The 14516-nt window shown below is 36.6% G+C and overlaps 1 protein-coding gene across 20 annotated transcripts in view; it reads left to right on the plus strand.

Annotated features, from left to right (window-relative positions):
• The window catches only part of LUC7L2 (LUC7 like 2, pre-mRNA splicing factor), a 61967-nt gene that overhangs the window by 45634 nt on the left and 1817 nt on the right, over positions 1-14516 (plus strand). For 8 of the 20 annotated variants that reach the window (XM_071215301.1, XM_058297449.2, XM_071215298.1 and 5 more), the window contains 4 exons: positions 3566-3742; positions 5693-5784; positions 8241-8270; positions 11622-11813. In XM_071215301.1, coding sequence (XP_071071402.1) covers positions 3566-3742; positions 5693-5784; positions 8241-8270; positions 11622-11813 — 491 coding nt within the window. Of the gene's footprint in view, positions 1-3565; positions 3743-5692; positions 5785-8240; positions 8271-11621; positions 13598-14120; positions 14176-14516 lie in introns of those variants that run through there. The other 12 variants (XM_071215304.1, XM_058297452.2, XM_071215302.1 and 9 more) reach the window with 5 other exon arrangements.

The following is a 14516-nucleotide window of genomic DNA, read 5'->3' on the forward strand; positions in this document are numbered from 1 at the left end:
GGTTGTCTGTTCTTGGTGTCTATTTGCTGCTGCTTGTTTCTTTGTCCGCTTCTGTTGTCGTCAGCGGCACGGGAAGTGTGGGCATCACCATTCCTGGGCAGGCTGCACTTTCTTTTCACGCTGGGCGGCTTTCCTCATGGGCGCACTCCTTGCGCGTGGGGCTCCCCCACGCGGGGGACACCCTTGCGTGGCACGGCACTCCTTGCGCGCATCAGCACTGCGCATGGCCAGCTCCACACGGGTCAAGGAGGCCCGGGGTTTGAACCGCGGACCTCCCATATGGTAGACGGACGCCCTAACCACTGGGCCAAAGTCCGTTTCCCCCCCTATATTTTTTAATGTAACTTTTATGTAATATAAAACTTTAAAAATAAAACAGTAAAACTTATATATATGTGTATATATGTGTGTGTGTGTGTGTGTGTATATATGTATATATATATATATATATATATAAAACCCAACAACTTAACATTGTACTCACCATGAAAGATTGAAAGCTTTCCTGTTAAGATCAGGAACAAGACAAGGATGTCTACTCTTAGCACTGTTGTTCAATATAGTGCTAAAAGTTCTAGCTAGAGCAATCAGGCAAGGAAAAAAAGTGTCCAGATATATCAGTAGTTTGTCATATATTATGGCATTTTTACTTATGGATACTTATTTAGGACTGTGCATTTAAAAAGTCACTTGCCATTGCAGATTGTTTTCAGCTGTACATAATGGTATACCTATCTCATAATGGCTTAATCATAGAAGAGTTTTGGCTTTTCTCATTTAACGATAATCATGCATAGGGAGTCTGGGGCTGGTTTAGCAGCTCCATGATGCCATCCAGGATACAGGTTATTTCTAGCTTTACATTAATCTATCCCTACTATGCGGTTTTCATCTTTATGCTTACCAATTCATAGTAGTAATATGGCTGCTAAGCTTTAAGGCCTATCTCTCTTCAAAGATAGAACAAAAAGGAAAAATTTAGTTGACTCATCTTCTTGTGTTTTTGCATGTATTTTCATTTAAAATTTTTATTTTGAAATGGTTTCAGAAAAACACAGTATTACAAAGAATTCCCCCAAAGCTTTTACACAGGTTCTTCAAATACTAACATTTTACTACATTTGCTTTATCATTCTCCCATTCTTCTGAGTATGTGGGTGTTTGAATCATTTGACAGTAGCAGATATGAAGAATCTTTATCTCTAAATATTTCAATGTGTAGTTCCTAAAAACAAGTATATTGTTATGTTACTACAGTATAATTATCAAACTCAGGATTACTGATATAATGCTATTAATCTAAAGTCTTTACTCAAATTTTGCCTATTGTCCCAATAATGTTTCCTTTTAGTTAGGTTTTTGGCAGGAATATTTCAGAAGTAATATATCTTATCAGGAGGCACATGATAATGGTTGATCCCATTTTTGGTGATGTTTTCTATTTTTTCTCTTGGAAATCTACTTTTAAAATTTAATTATCTTGGTGTTTACAGTTTCTAAGACTCTGGAAATGCTTTCTCATCAAACTGTGGCCTAGAGGTTATATTGGAGATTTTGTCTGAGATGGTTGACGCCCTCTTAAAGAACTTTTCTATAAATTATACATAAAAACAAAACAAGAAAATGATATAAATAAGAAAATGAAGGAAAAACAAAAAAGAAACAATTATATTCCACTTTCCATGTAAACCCATGGAACTTGGAAACACAGTATTTTTAGCTGAGTATGTTGTTGCCTTAAAAATCAGGATTCTGGGAAGTGGATGTGACTCAAGTGATAGTGCTTCCGCCTACCATATGGGAGGACCTGGGTTCAATCCCTGGGGCCTCCTGGTGAAAAAGAAGAGAAAGCGTGCCTGTGCGGCAAGCCAGTGCCCATGTGAGTGCCTGCCTGGTTAGCCAATGCCTCGTGCAAGTGAGTCATGCAGCAAGATGATGACGCATCAAAAGAGAGACAAGGGGAGTCAAGGTTAAGCGCAGCAGAAACCAGGAACTGCGGTGGTGCAGTTGATGGGGAACCTCTCCCTATCAGAGGTGTCCAGGATTGAACCCTGGTGAATCCTAGAGGAGAGAAAATGAGAAGACAACACAGACAGCAAAAACAGGGCGGGAATAAATAAATCTTACCAAAAAAAATCATTCTGTTAGTAGGGAAAAGGGGACAGTAGACATACCCACCAGTTTTTAATGTTTTATTAATGAATTTAGTTTAAATAAAATGAGTACAAAGTATCTTCTTTTTTAAAGCTGCTAGCATTTTTCTTTTTTCTCTAAAGATTCATTTATTTCTCCCCCCTTCTCCCCGCCCCCTCCCCAGTTGTCTGCTTTCTGTGTCCATTCGCTGTGTGTTCTTCTGTGTCTCCTTGTATTCTTGTCAGTGGCACCGGGAATCTGTCTCTTTTTTGTTGCATCATCTTACTGTGTCAGCTCTCTGTGTGTGCGGCCCCACTCCTGGGCAGGCTGCACTTTTTTTGTGCGGGGTGGCTCTCCTTACACGTGGGGCTCCCCTATGCGGGGGACACCCCTATGTGGCAGGGCACTCCTTGAACTCATCAGCACTGAGCATGGGCCAGCTCACCACACAGGTCAGGGGACCCTGGGTTTGAACCTTGTACCTCCCATGTAGTGGGCAGATGCTCTATCCATTGAGCCAAATCCACTTCCCAAGTACAAGACATCTTTATAAGGCACCTGTTTGTTCTTGTCATCATCTATACGCAGAAGAAATACATTCCATCTCTGTATGTATAAGTGATTTTTGTTCCATTATCCTTCACTGATAAATAGTATTAGAGCTGCTGCATCGCATTTTTTTTTAGGATTTATTTATTTTTATTTCTTTCTTTCCCCTTCCCCCCATCCCAGTTGTCTGTTCTCTGTGTCCATTTGCTGAATCTTCTTGGTCTGCTTCTGTTGTTGTCAGCGGCATGGGAATCTGTCTTTATTTTTGTTGTGTCATCTTACTATGCCAGCTCTCCGTGTGTGTGGTACCATTCCTGGGCAGGCTGCACCTTCCTTCGCACTGGGCGGCTCTCCTTAAGGGGAGCATGGGGCTTGCCCATGGGGCTCCCCTATGCGGGGGACACCCCTGCATAGCAGGGCACTCCTTGTGTGCATCAATACTGCGCATGGGCCAGCTCCACACAGGTCAAGGAGGCCCGGGGTCCAAGCTGCGGACCTCCCATGTGGCAGATGGACGCCCTAACCACTGGGCCAGGTCTGCATCCGCTACATCGCATTTTTAACAGAACTTGTAAGAAACAGTACAGTTGAGAGCCCTAAGAAAACCTTTTCAAAAAGTTAACATTTTGTATCACAGTATAACTGTTATGGTGTCTTCTCAGCAAAAGGTAACTGAGATTATGCTCTTTCTCTTCCATTGGAAAGGTTCCAACAATAGAGGATGGGGGTGAAGGGAAATCTATAATTTTAATGACAAAATAGGCATGCTCTTGTATATTCATTAGAAAACAATTTTGATATTATATGCATAGTGTATTTTACTTAATTGTAAGATTTTTTGACAAGGTTTAAAGTGTTTTTCTCACTTTTCACTTTTGTCTAGGAAGTGTATCGGAATTCTATGCCAGCTTCCAGTTTCCAGCAGCAGAAACTTAGAGTTTGTGAAGTCTGCTCTGCCTATTTAGGTCTTCATGATAATGACAGGCGACTGGCTGATCATTTTGGGGGTAAACTACACCTGGGATTCATTGAAATACGAGAGAAGCTTGAAGAACTAAAGGTACATTGGTAAATTTATATCCCTCACCTTATCCTGTTTAGTCACTTGTTCTTTCAATCTGTATTTCAGTAAAGTTAGTATCGCTGTTCCTGTTTAGTTGAGATGAGTCAGATACTTATTTGAAATATTTTACAGTTTCTCTGTAAATAGCAGGCTCATAGAACTTCTAGGTTATTTTATGTTCCTTCATTTCATGATAGACATAAGATGAAACCTATAGAAAAAGGAAATCATTGTCACTTTATGTATAAGCTATTGTGAGACAGGACATAAGTTCTTATCTCCTGAGTTCTTTTGTGAGGATAACCAAAAAAAATGTTAGGATATTTGTGAAGAAATAAACATAAAGAGGGGAGCTGATGTAGTTCAAGTGGATGAGCACCTCCTTCCCATATAGAGTTCCTGAGTTTGATCCCTGGTACCTTCTAAAAGCAAAACAGAGTCTGAAAAACCACCTTGGGGGAGCCAGTTTAGCTTAGTAGTTGAGTGCTGGCTTCCCACATATGAGGTCCTGGGTTCAGTCACAACTATGTGATTATACCAAATACTGGTATAATCCAGGGTTCAATGCACACCTATGTGATTATACCAAATACCTTTGGATGAATTGTTTGCTTTATTAATATGTATCAATAAAATTCATTTGTTTAAAATTAAAAAGTAAAGCAGAGTAAGTAGACTTATAATTAGTTTCTCTTTAATTAGACTGATAATAGTTTATTTAAAATTTTTTTTTGGAATAATTGTTGAAAATCTAGTACTCTGAACTTTTGTCCTGAATTGAAGACTAGCTCAAAGATGGGAAACACTGGATAAATGTTCTTATTTTTTTTAATGCAGTTATATCACTGGAATGAACTCAAGATTCATAATTTGACATAATAATAGTAATGTGCAACCAGAAGCACCTAGGGTCCTCCCCATCTTTGCAGTTAACAGTGAGCTCTTCTCAGTTTTATAATTGCTTACATGACTTGTTAGAATGATGTCAAGTAGGTATGTTCTGTTTTGTTTTAGGAGGTACTGGAGATTGAACCCAGAACCTCGTACATGCATGGGAAGCAGGCACTCAATACTGAGCTATATCTGCTCCCCATTGAGAGTTTTCTTTCACTTGTTTGTTTTTGTTTCTTTAGGATGTCCTGGTTATTGAACCTGGGACCTTGGTACGTAGGAAGCAGGTTTTCAACCACTTGAGCTACATCTGCTCCCTTCAGTAGGTTTTTTAAAAAAGGGCAAAATGAGTTTCACTATAGCAAATGGTTGTTGGGCTCTTAAGTTAAAACCCCAAAAAGCTACCTATGTGGGAATCGTTGCCAATAAAGACCTAGCAACAGAACTCTTTAGCATTTTATTGGCATTTTAAAAAGTAGTATCAAAACAGTAATTGAAAGTGACAGAAGGGATTTCGATATTGAAAAAGCACAGGGCGCATTGGAATCTGTAGTAATTTATAGCAGCTGATATTCTTTTAAAAATACAAAACAGTGCTGAAAAACATTTGGAGGAGAAAAATATAGAAGAGATTTGAAACTTTTAAGAAATCATGGGAGCAGAGGTGGCTCAAGCCATTAGGTTCCTCCCTCCCACATGAGAGGTCATGGGTTCAGCAACTAGTACCTCCTAAAATGAAGATGAGCAGACAGCGAGTGCAAACAACAGGGGGGCCGGGGGGTTGTGGGGGAGTAAGAAATAAAATAAACCTTTAAAAAAAGAAATCACGGAGAAACGAAGATTTACAAATTTTTCTAAAAGGAAAGACTTTGGAAACCATGGAATTGTAAATCTAATAATTCTTCCTGGCATAACTTCAAATGGAATTATTAAAGACATTTTGATGTGCTTGTACTATATAGGAAATGAGATATATAAAGTTTAGAGTAGGTCTCATTGAGAATGGATTCAATAAATATGCTCCTTGTTTATTATTATTTGAACTGTCTTTTTAAGAGAGTTGTGGCTGAGAAGCAGGAGAAAAGAAACCAGGAACGTCTCAAGCGAAGAGAAGAAAGGGAGAGAGAAGAAAGAGAGAAGTTGAGAAGGTATGGCATAATTGAGTCTATTCTGGGATATGGGAAATTTCTGTTTACTTCTTAAGATTAACATGTGAAACAATGCTTAATTATATTAATAAACTTACGGTCATTTAGCTCAAGGTCATTTCCTTCATAACGTGTGGAAGCGTGAATAAAGATTGCTTCACATTTTTATGTCTTGTAAGAGTTTTAAGAAGGCCCTTTTCTATTCTTATTTTTATAATGAGAATGAGCTAGACTTGTACCAAGTTAGCATAGAACTATTTTTATTTTATGATACAGTTTGTACTTGTGATAAGGATTTTTTGTTTCATTGATTATTTTAAATTGAACTTTGATTTTATATTTCCTCCAATTTTAGGATCAATGAATTGTAAGAAATTCTGTTAATTTAATAATAGCTAAATTTATGAAGTTATTTTTCTTTATACGTTATTACTCATTAATTGATAAAATCATACAATTCTTCACATTTAGAATATTTAAAGTTCCTTAGTTACTTTTACCCATTGGCGACTAAAATTGTGTGTTATTGTGGTGGCACCACTTGGTGACTCATGGTCATAACTTCTTTAACAATTTTAGGATGCACAGGTGTGACACAAGTGTTTACTTAAACTTTTTTTTTTCTGCAGAAGTTATAGGGTTACAGAAAAATCATGCATAAATACAGTTCTTTTTTTTAAAAAGATTTATTTTTTATTTCTCTCCCCTTCCCCGCCCTCCCCCCAGTTGTCTGCTCTCTGTGTCCATTCACTGTGTGTTCTTCTGTGCCCACTTGTATTCTTGTCAGCAGCACCCAGAATCTGTGTCTCATTTTGTTTAGTCATCTTGCTGCATCAGCTCTCCGTGTGTGCGGCACCACTCCTGGGTAGGCTCCACCTTTTTGGGGCTGGGCAGCTCTCCTTACGGGGTGCACTCCTTGCTTGCGCGTGGGCCTCCCTTGCGCGGGGGACACCCCTCTGTGGCACGGCACTCTTTGAGCTCATCAGCAGTGCGCATGGGCCAGCTCATCATGGGTCAGAAGGGCTCTGGGTTTGAACTTTGGACCTCCCATGTGGTAGGTGGAAGGGAGCCCTATCTGCTGGGCCAAATCCGCTTCCCTACTATAAATTTTACCTCGGAGTTTTATTACCATGTTCTTTTGTGAACACTGAATTTTTATGGGAATATTGCCAAGTATTGTGACATTGAAGACAATATAAATGGGATTTTAAGAAACATTAGAAATGCTAGATTTACATTAAAATTCAACTACATGCAATGCCATGATTGAGAAAAAACCTTTTTGCAGGAGTATTGGTATATTATTGGATAATAATAAAAATTGCTATCACTTATTGAAGACTTATGTGCCAGACACTGTGCTAAGGATTTTGCCTATTTAGTTAATTTAAACCTTAAAATACCTTTGTGAAATTTATATATTATTATTCCTCTTTTGCAGACGACTAAGCTGAAGGGGAGAATATAACCTACTCTGGGTCAGGGAGATAATGAGTGGCAGAGCTGAGTTAAAACTCCTCTCTGGCTGAGCCCAAAACTGTGCTTTCAACCATGCTATGTAGTGCCCATTAAAAAAAATCCCTATGGCTTCCTAGTAATCATAATAGTAACTATTACCATTTCTCGAGCATTAACTATGTACTGGAAAATGTGCAAAGCATTTTATATTAGAGTATTGCCTTTCATGTTAAGAAATAGGTGTTGTAAGATTGAGTTGGCAAAGGACTATACAGCATAAACAGTGAACCTTATAGTAAATGATGGACCTTAGTTAGTAGTATCATTATAAAAATGCTCTTTCAGGAATTGTAATAAATGTACCACAGTAATGCAAGGTGTTAATAATAGGGTGATATATAGTAGCTCTGTAAACCTACAACTTTAATTTAAAACAATAACAGCAAAGAAACACACAGGATTTTTTTTTTAACAACAAAAGACAAAATTCTAGGCTATAAATATGCTAATTGTAAATGAATAAGAATTAATGTAAATAAATAAGAAGATTGAATTGGATGTTATAGTGAGGTTGTAGTTCCAAAATATATGCATCTAAGAGATGAGTCACTGTGTTCCCAGAAGGGAAAGTATAAAAAAATGACAGAAATAAAGGACAGAATTTCTTCCGGATTGGGAATTTGTTTCTAGAGAGGTAGTGAATTGTGATAATACTGTATTTTAGTTTCCTAGGAGCATAATTTTTTTTTTTTTTAATTAAAGGAGGTATTAAGAATCATATATTCTGAGTTAAGGAAACTCATATGCCAACGAAAAGGACTTTATGTGGGAACTAAGTCTGTAGAGTTTGTGGTGTATCTTGGAAAATTTGTGTTCATAAGAACATGCCTTGTATTTATAAAGTTAATAGAAAAAGGAATCAAGAGAATGTAATTTTAACAGCACATTGCTGTTTTTTCAGTTATAGTCACCTTTCTAAAAATATTATTCCTTTTTAGGTCCCGATCACATAGCAAGAATCCCAAAAGGTAAGGTATTATCCAAGATAGGTATAAATCGTGAAACAGTGTTTTTCAAAGGTAGTTTTTATAGATAAATATTTTTTAAAATCTTACATAATTTAAAAAAAATTCTAAGAGATTGTACCTACTGAAAATATAAGTAGGTTAAATAGTTGGATAAATTTATGGATGGCAGATCCATGGTGTGTTAAGGGAAACTGAAATAGTTTAGTATATGCCCCAATCTGAGATTTTTATGAGTTTATTACTATTCTGTCCCTTTGTGCTATTTATATAATGATCACAAAAAACATTGAAAGGGGCACTTAACTTTTTTTGAGCAGTTTAGTCTCCATACAGTCCCCAAAGTGCACAATCAGTGTTTCTCATTATAATCACATAGTAGTGTATTGATCACCATAATCAGTTTTAGAACATTTTCTACTCCAAAAAGACAACCCCAGACCCCTTGGTAGTTAACCTCTCAATCCCTCTATCCTTCCCTAGCCTTCCCTAGCCTTGCATAACCCTACATAACCAAATCTTTCTTTTGACTTTTGATAGACAATATTATGGGGTTTTTGAAGCCTTTTCTTACAGTTTTTACTAGTTACTGGTCACAAAAGGCAGGGAAACATCGTTTACTTTGTCATTCTTTTTCAATTCCTTATTTGCCATGCACATCCTATGTTTGATCCTTTTTTCATGAATCCATTCCCTCCTAAAACGCTGTTTCTCATCCTTTTCCAAACCCTACCATTCCTCTTGTTTTGATCACATCCTCTTTATGAAACTTTGAGTACTCTACCAATGTAGAGTAACTGTATTTACCAAGAACTTTTCCCTAAAAGGTAGAAACTTTAAATATCAATCAGAAAATAGTTTATGTGAAGAATAGCATGTTTAATAAGTTCGTGTGATTTCCAAAGTAGTGAAAAGGATTCTATGCAAAATATTTCATGTGATAGCTGAAGCGATTAAGAAGACAATTTCTAGGTTCTTAAAACTACTAAGAAGATCCAAACCTTAAGTTGGAGAGTGTTGTTTTCATTAGAGAATTAAAAAAATTTCCCTTGCTTGTGGGCTTTCTTGTTTACCTATAAACTGCTGGTCAGATGTATATACGTAAGTGTTCCCCAGGCAGAAGTTTTTAAAAAAATTGAAGTAATGTAGGTAACAGTCTTGTATTTCTGTGAAGATCTGAGACAGTTTGGTTGTTGAAAAAACACAGTGTGGGGAACTGGATGTGGCTTAAGCGATAGGGCTCCCACCTGCCACATAGGAGGTCCTGGGTTTGGTTCCCTTGCATCCTGGAGAAGAAAAGCAAGATGGTGAGCTGGTGCAACAGGCAGGCATGGCAAGCTGGCGCAAAAAAAAATGACACAACAAGGAGACAAAGTTGAAAGACAATGAGAGACACAACAAAGCAGAGAGTTTAGGTGGCTCAAGCAGTTGAGACCTCTCTCCCACAGGGGAAGTCTCAGGTTCAGTTCTCACTGCCTCCTAAAGAGGAAGACAAGCAGACATGGAGAGCGCACAGCGAATACACACAGAGGGAACAGCAAGCGTAAAACAACGAGAGAGGAGGGGAATAAATAAAAATAAATCTTAAAATAAAAACAAAAAACACAGTGTGGAGATTTAAGGATTTTGAATAAGATGAATTCTAACTCTTAGCTCCATGACTTTCTATCAGTCAGGTAGAAAGTATACTTAATGAACTGTTAAATGTTTCAATATATTGGAATTTAGAATACTAAACTCTTAATTCTGTTAGTATATATTCATAATCACTGTGAATAATACTTGAAAAATCTTACTGTAATATATGATACATCATCTCATTACTCTTAATAGGAGACTACTGGCTTGGAGGGTTTTATACTTAATTTCAGAGTGAAATTAGTATTTAATTTGTTCATGTTTTAGCCCAGTGATTTTAGGACCCTCGTCACCAAACTGCATTTTCTTCCCCTCCCCCCATCAAAATAATGAGGCCATTGAAATAGGGGTAAATAATCGTAAGATCTCTTGGGCCTCTAAAATATGTGGTATTAATTCCACTTTAGAGATTGTGGCTTTTGGGGATTTTAGACGGTATTCTGTTGGAATGAAATTAGCATTTTGAAACGTTATTGGTAAACTTAGGCACAGTGTAATATGTATTAAGGGCTCTACAAGCTTGAAAGTCCTTCATAGGTACAGCTGACGAACTATAGTGAATTTTTCTATATTCTTTTTTTTTTACTTTTTATTTTGAAATACTTTCAAACTTACAGGACTGTTAACAAAAATAATACCAATTCCATAAAGAGAACTCCAACATATCCTTCTCTATATCCCGCATACCCGGATCCACCAATTTTTTTTAACAAATCAATTTTATGTATACATATTTATAAAGCATACAGTTCATCCAGTTTGTACAGTTACACCAGTGGTATTTGGTATAATCACATAGTTGTGCATTTATCACTTCAGTCATTATTAGAGCATTTTCATTATTTCCATAATAATAAAAAACACAAAACAGACAAAATTCTTCACCTCTCAATCTCTCTGTGCTTCCCCTGCTATACATGGCTGGAAAAAAAAATCTTTTAACATTTTGCCATATTTTCTGCTCATTCTATCTGTGTATCAAGGCTTTTTATGTCCTTTTCTGTCATCAGCAGGTGGCCTACCACAAGAGTGGGTGAGGGATGCTGGTAGCTGCCACATAGAACAATTTACTGATGTCTCCGTATTTTATCAGCCTTTTCCACTCTTCCCTGGATACTGTACAGTGTTCTTCTGGCCTCCAGAGTTTCAAAATTAGTTCTTTTAGACAGATCCTGCCTGTTTAATAGTTGTTCTAGTAGAAGGACTGAGCTTGGAGCTCCCTATTCTATCATCTTCCCACAATCCTCTCCTAAAACAATATTCTTTCTCCTGCTTCTCCCTTTTGTCCATATTCATCAGGGTGTGCTTTATTTCTAAACTATGATAAAAATATTGGAATATTAGAATATTAAATGAAGTCAAAATTCTAAAGTATCTAGATAATATAATACCTGGCATATAGTAGTATTACAAATTGTTTCTTTCACGTCTCTTAAAATTCCTGATGTAAATTTCTGTAGTGTACTGATTGGCCGCTAAGAATTAGTATTTAATTTCTATTTTGAAGTTTGAGTATGTAGTTATTTAATATACCAGCAGTTTATTTTAGTGTAGATTTAGCTGATTTGGAATAGAGTTTTCATTAAGTAAGACCAGTGAAAGAGTTTCTAAAGAAAAAGCTTTAGTAAATAAGAAATGTATTACTGAAAAAGCTCAGAAAGAAATAAACAGTAAAGCTTTGGCATCCATCCAAATCAAATCTTGTCTTTTTCATAGATCCAGGTCCAGAGAGCATCGCAGACACCGGTCTCGCTCCATGTCACGGGAACGGAAGAGAAGAACTCGATCCAAATCTCGTGAGAAACGCCATCGTCACAGATCCCGCTCTAGCAGTCGCAGCCGTAGTCGCAGCCACCAGAGAAGTCGGCATAGTTCTAGAGATAGGAGCAGAGAACGATCCAAGAGGAGGTATTAATGTATCGATGAAAGGATGTGGAACTACATTTATATTTTAGGGTTGGAATATTACTGATTTGAAACTTGCATTTGGTAATATGTACACGTGTGTTTGTGTAGGAATTTTTTTCCCGATTACATGGGTAGTTCAGAAATAAAATACTTATGAGCCAGAATAAGATAATGGAATAAATGTGTATAGAGATTATTGCTGCTTCTCTCTGCTTAATGTGTCTTGGGAAAAAGTGCTCTATGAGCAAATAGTTCTAAATAACAGTACTCATAGAGGCTTGTCAGTATAAGCAAATGAATGGCTCTTAAGAAGTCCTTTCTTTAAAAGAGTTGTTTATTTTTTACTTATTGTTTCCAAAGTTATTTGCTGGTGCACTTTTTCAGAGCAGACACATTCTAGTGTATTCTTGTTTATTCTGTACTATAGGTGTGCATTGTTACATGCCTTTAGCTTGATCGGGCAGATTCAGAATCTTAAGGAAGCTACATGACTTCCTCAACATGAGAAAGAACTTAAAGGTTGAAGAGGGCAGACACCAGGGGATAGGTATTTTTTTAAGGACCTGAATATGTATTCAGGATAAACAAAGGATTTGAATGTGGTGGAGTGTAGCAGAAGACCAGACTCCCAAAACTCAGGTCACGTGATGGCCCTGAAGCCAGGTAATTTCTACAGAATGTAAACCATGGTTGAAATTTTTTTTTTTTTCTTGACAGCTCTTCTTAAGCACATATATAGTTAACTTTATTTTATTTTATTTTATTTTTTGAGTACCTACTGTCTGCTATGTTAGTCTTAAATTTTCTATATATTACTCCATATCAGGTCCATGATAGAATCCATAGTAAGCTGTTAAAAACCTTTCCCTTCTTTTGACCCTTAACTAGCCATTTCCTGAAATCACTTGCAACTGACTTGGTACATAGGTACTCAATTTTTTTAAATATTCCTACCTTGTTTCAGATAGACTCTAAGGTGACTTAAATCAGTAAGAATTTTCTCCTGTTCTAGGCCTCAATAAAAAAAAAAGAAGTGTAACATTGCTCTAGGGAGTTTACTGTGTGAGTTAGACCACAAGACTAACATCTTTGACAATAATCACTTTGGTGTAAAACCACATTTTTGTGTTGAACTGTATATTAGAAATGATAGAGCCATTTGTTTAGATGAGAGAAACACCAGAGTAATAAAAAATGGTTTCAGTAGTGGAAAAGTTTTGAATAAAGTAGGTGGAATTTGCATAGGTTAAAACAGGTAAGAAAAAGATATTCCAGATAGAGTGAATGAATATATTACGTAGAACCAGAGAGAGAGCAGGGGATTTGTAGAGGACAGAGTTCCTCACATTGTGCTTTATAAGCCACGTCCCTCCCACTCTTAAAATTGCAGATTTTGGGGGTCACCCACAATGAAATACCCAGAAGAATGCATTTTCAAAAAGTTTTCCCCTGAGTCTAACATGCACACTAAATTTGAGAATCATTATGCTAAGGCGATCGAATATCTAGACCATTTTTCTTGTTGCCTGCCCAACTGTCAATTGTTTCTGGTATCTGTGAATTCTTATATGTCTTTATTGGTGGTGGGGATGAAGGGGTGAGGGGTAAAGTCCCTTCATCTTCCCAGATTGTGTTAATCTTAGTCCCTGATGCTTCTTCCTGCATTTATGAAGTTGCATGGGAATTTTTCCACCATATACGTTACAACCATTACATCTGATTTTTTAGCATGTTCTTAATGAGGATTATTTTTGTAAAACTATTAAAAGTTTTGTTTTACTCAAGAGCACTTCTCATCTTTTGATATTCAGATTATTCTCTTTTAAGGCATCATTTTTACCAAAAGTTAGCGGATAATTGTTGTTACAACACATTACATAGAAAGTCAAGTTATTTCTGCATATTTGTGTTTAATTTTTCAAGGTAAAAGTCCCAATTTGGCTTTTATGTTTTCCTGCCCCTGCTCTGAAATACTAGTCTCTGATATAAGTAGATTGTCTTTGTGACCTTTCCCTGGCAAAAGTTCCTGTTGGAAGAGGACCATTTTTGTTTTTTTTGCCTCCTGCTCTATTCAGACATGTATATTACGACTTCATAGTCATACTATACTTGGGTTCAGTTGCCTTGGCCAACTAATTTAATAATCCCAACTGTCTTTCTCCATCTACTAAGTAGATCTATTTCATTAGGATATGGGTAGTTTGAGTGAAATATGAAATAGTGCATGGAAATTGACTAGCATGATGTGTCAGATATTGTAATTCCTTAAAAAAACATTGGTTGATGTTCATCTTTGTTGTTTTTCAGTTTAATATAACTGACCTTCTGGGACTTAATCAACATCTAGTGCCCTTATTCTTAGGTATCATCTCTATCATCTCTTTTCATATTCCATCCTTACAAAAGCTATATATATAGGGCTAGTGTATACTGACTTCCACTGGTTGATTGTTTTACACATCATTTTAAAATCAAGTTTATTAGTTAACTAGAACAACTTAATTACTTAACTAAAATGCTCAAAGTGTGACATTATTTAATCATTTTGGTTTTAAACCTCCTTAACCATATTTCTAAAATTGTACAGTAGTATGTTTTCCTGCCCAAGAAGATGAGAATATTACTTATTTGGCTTCTTTGCAGTGCCTAAATGTGAACATGGTTTAAGTGAGATAATTATGTAAAAGTAACTATCACCTGTAA

Source organism: Dasypus novemcinctus, chromosome 5, assembly GCF_030445035.2.
Source record: "Dasypus novemcinctus isolate mDasNov1 chromosome 5, mDasNov1.1.hap2, whole genome shotgun sequence".
Lineage (NCBI taxonomy): Eukaryota > Metazoa > Chordata > Mammalia > Cingulata > Dasypodidae > Dasypus > Dasypus novemcinctus.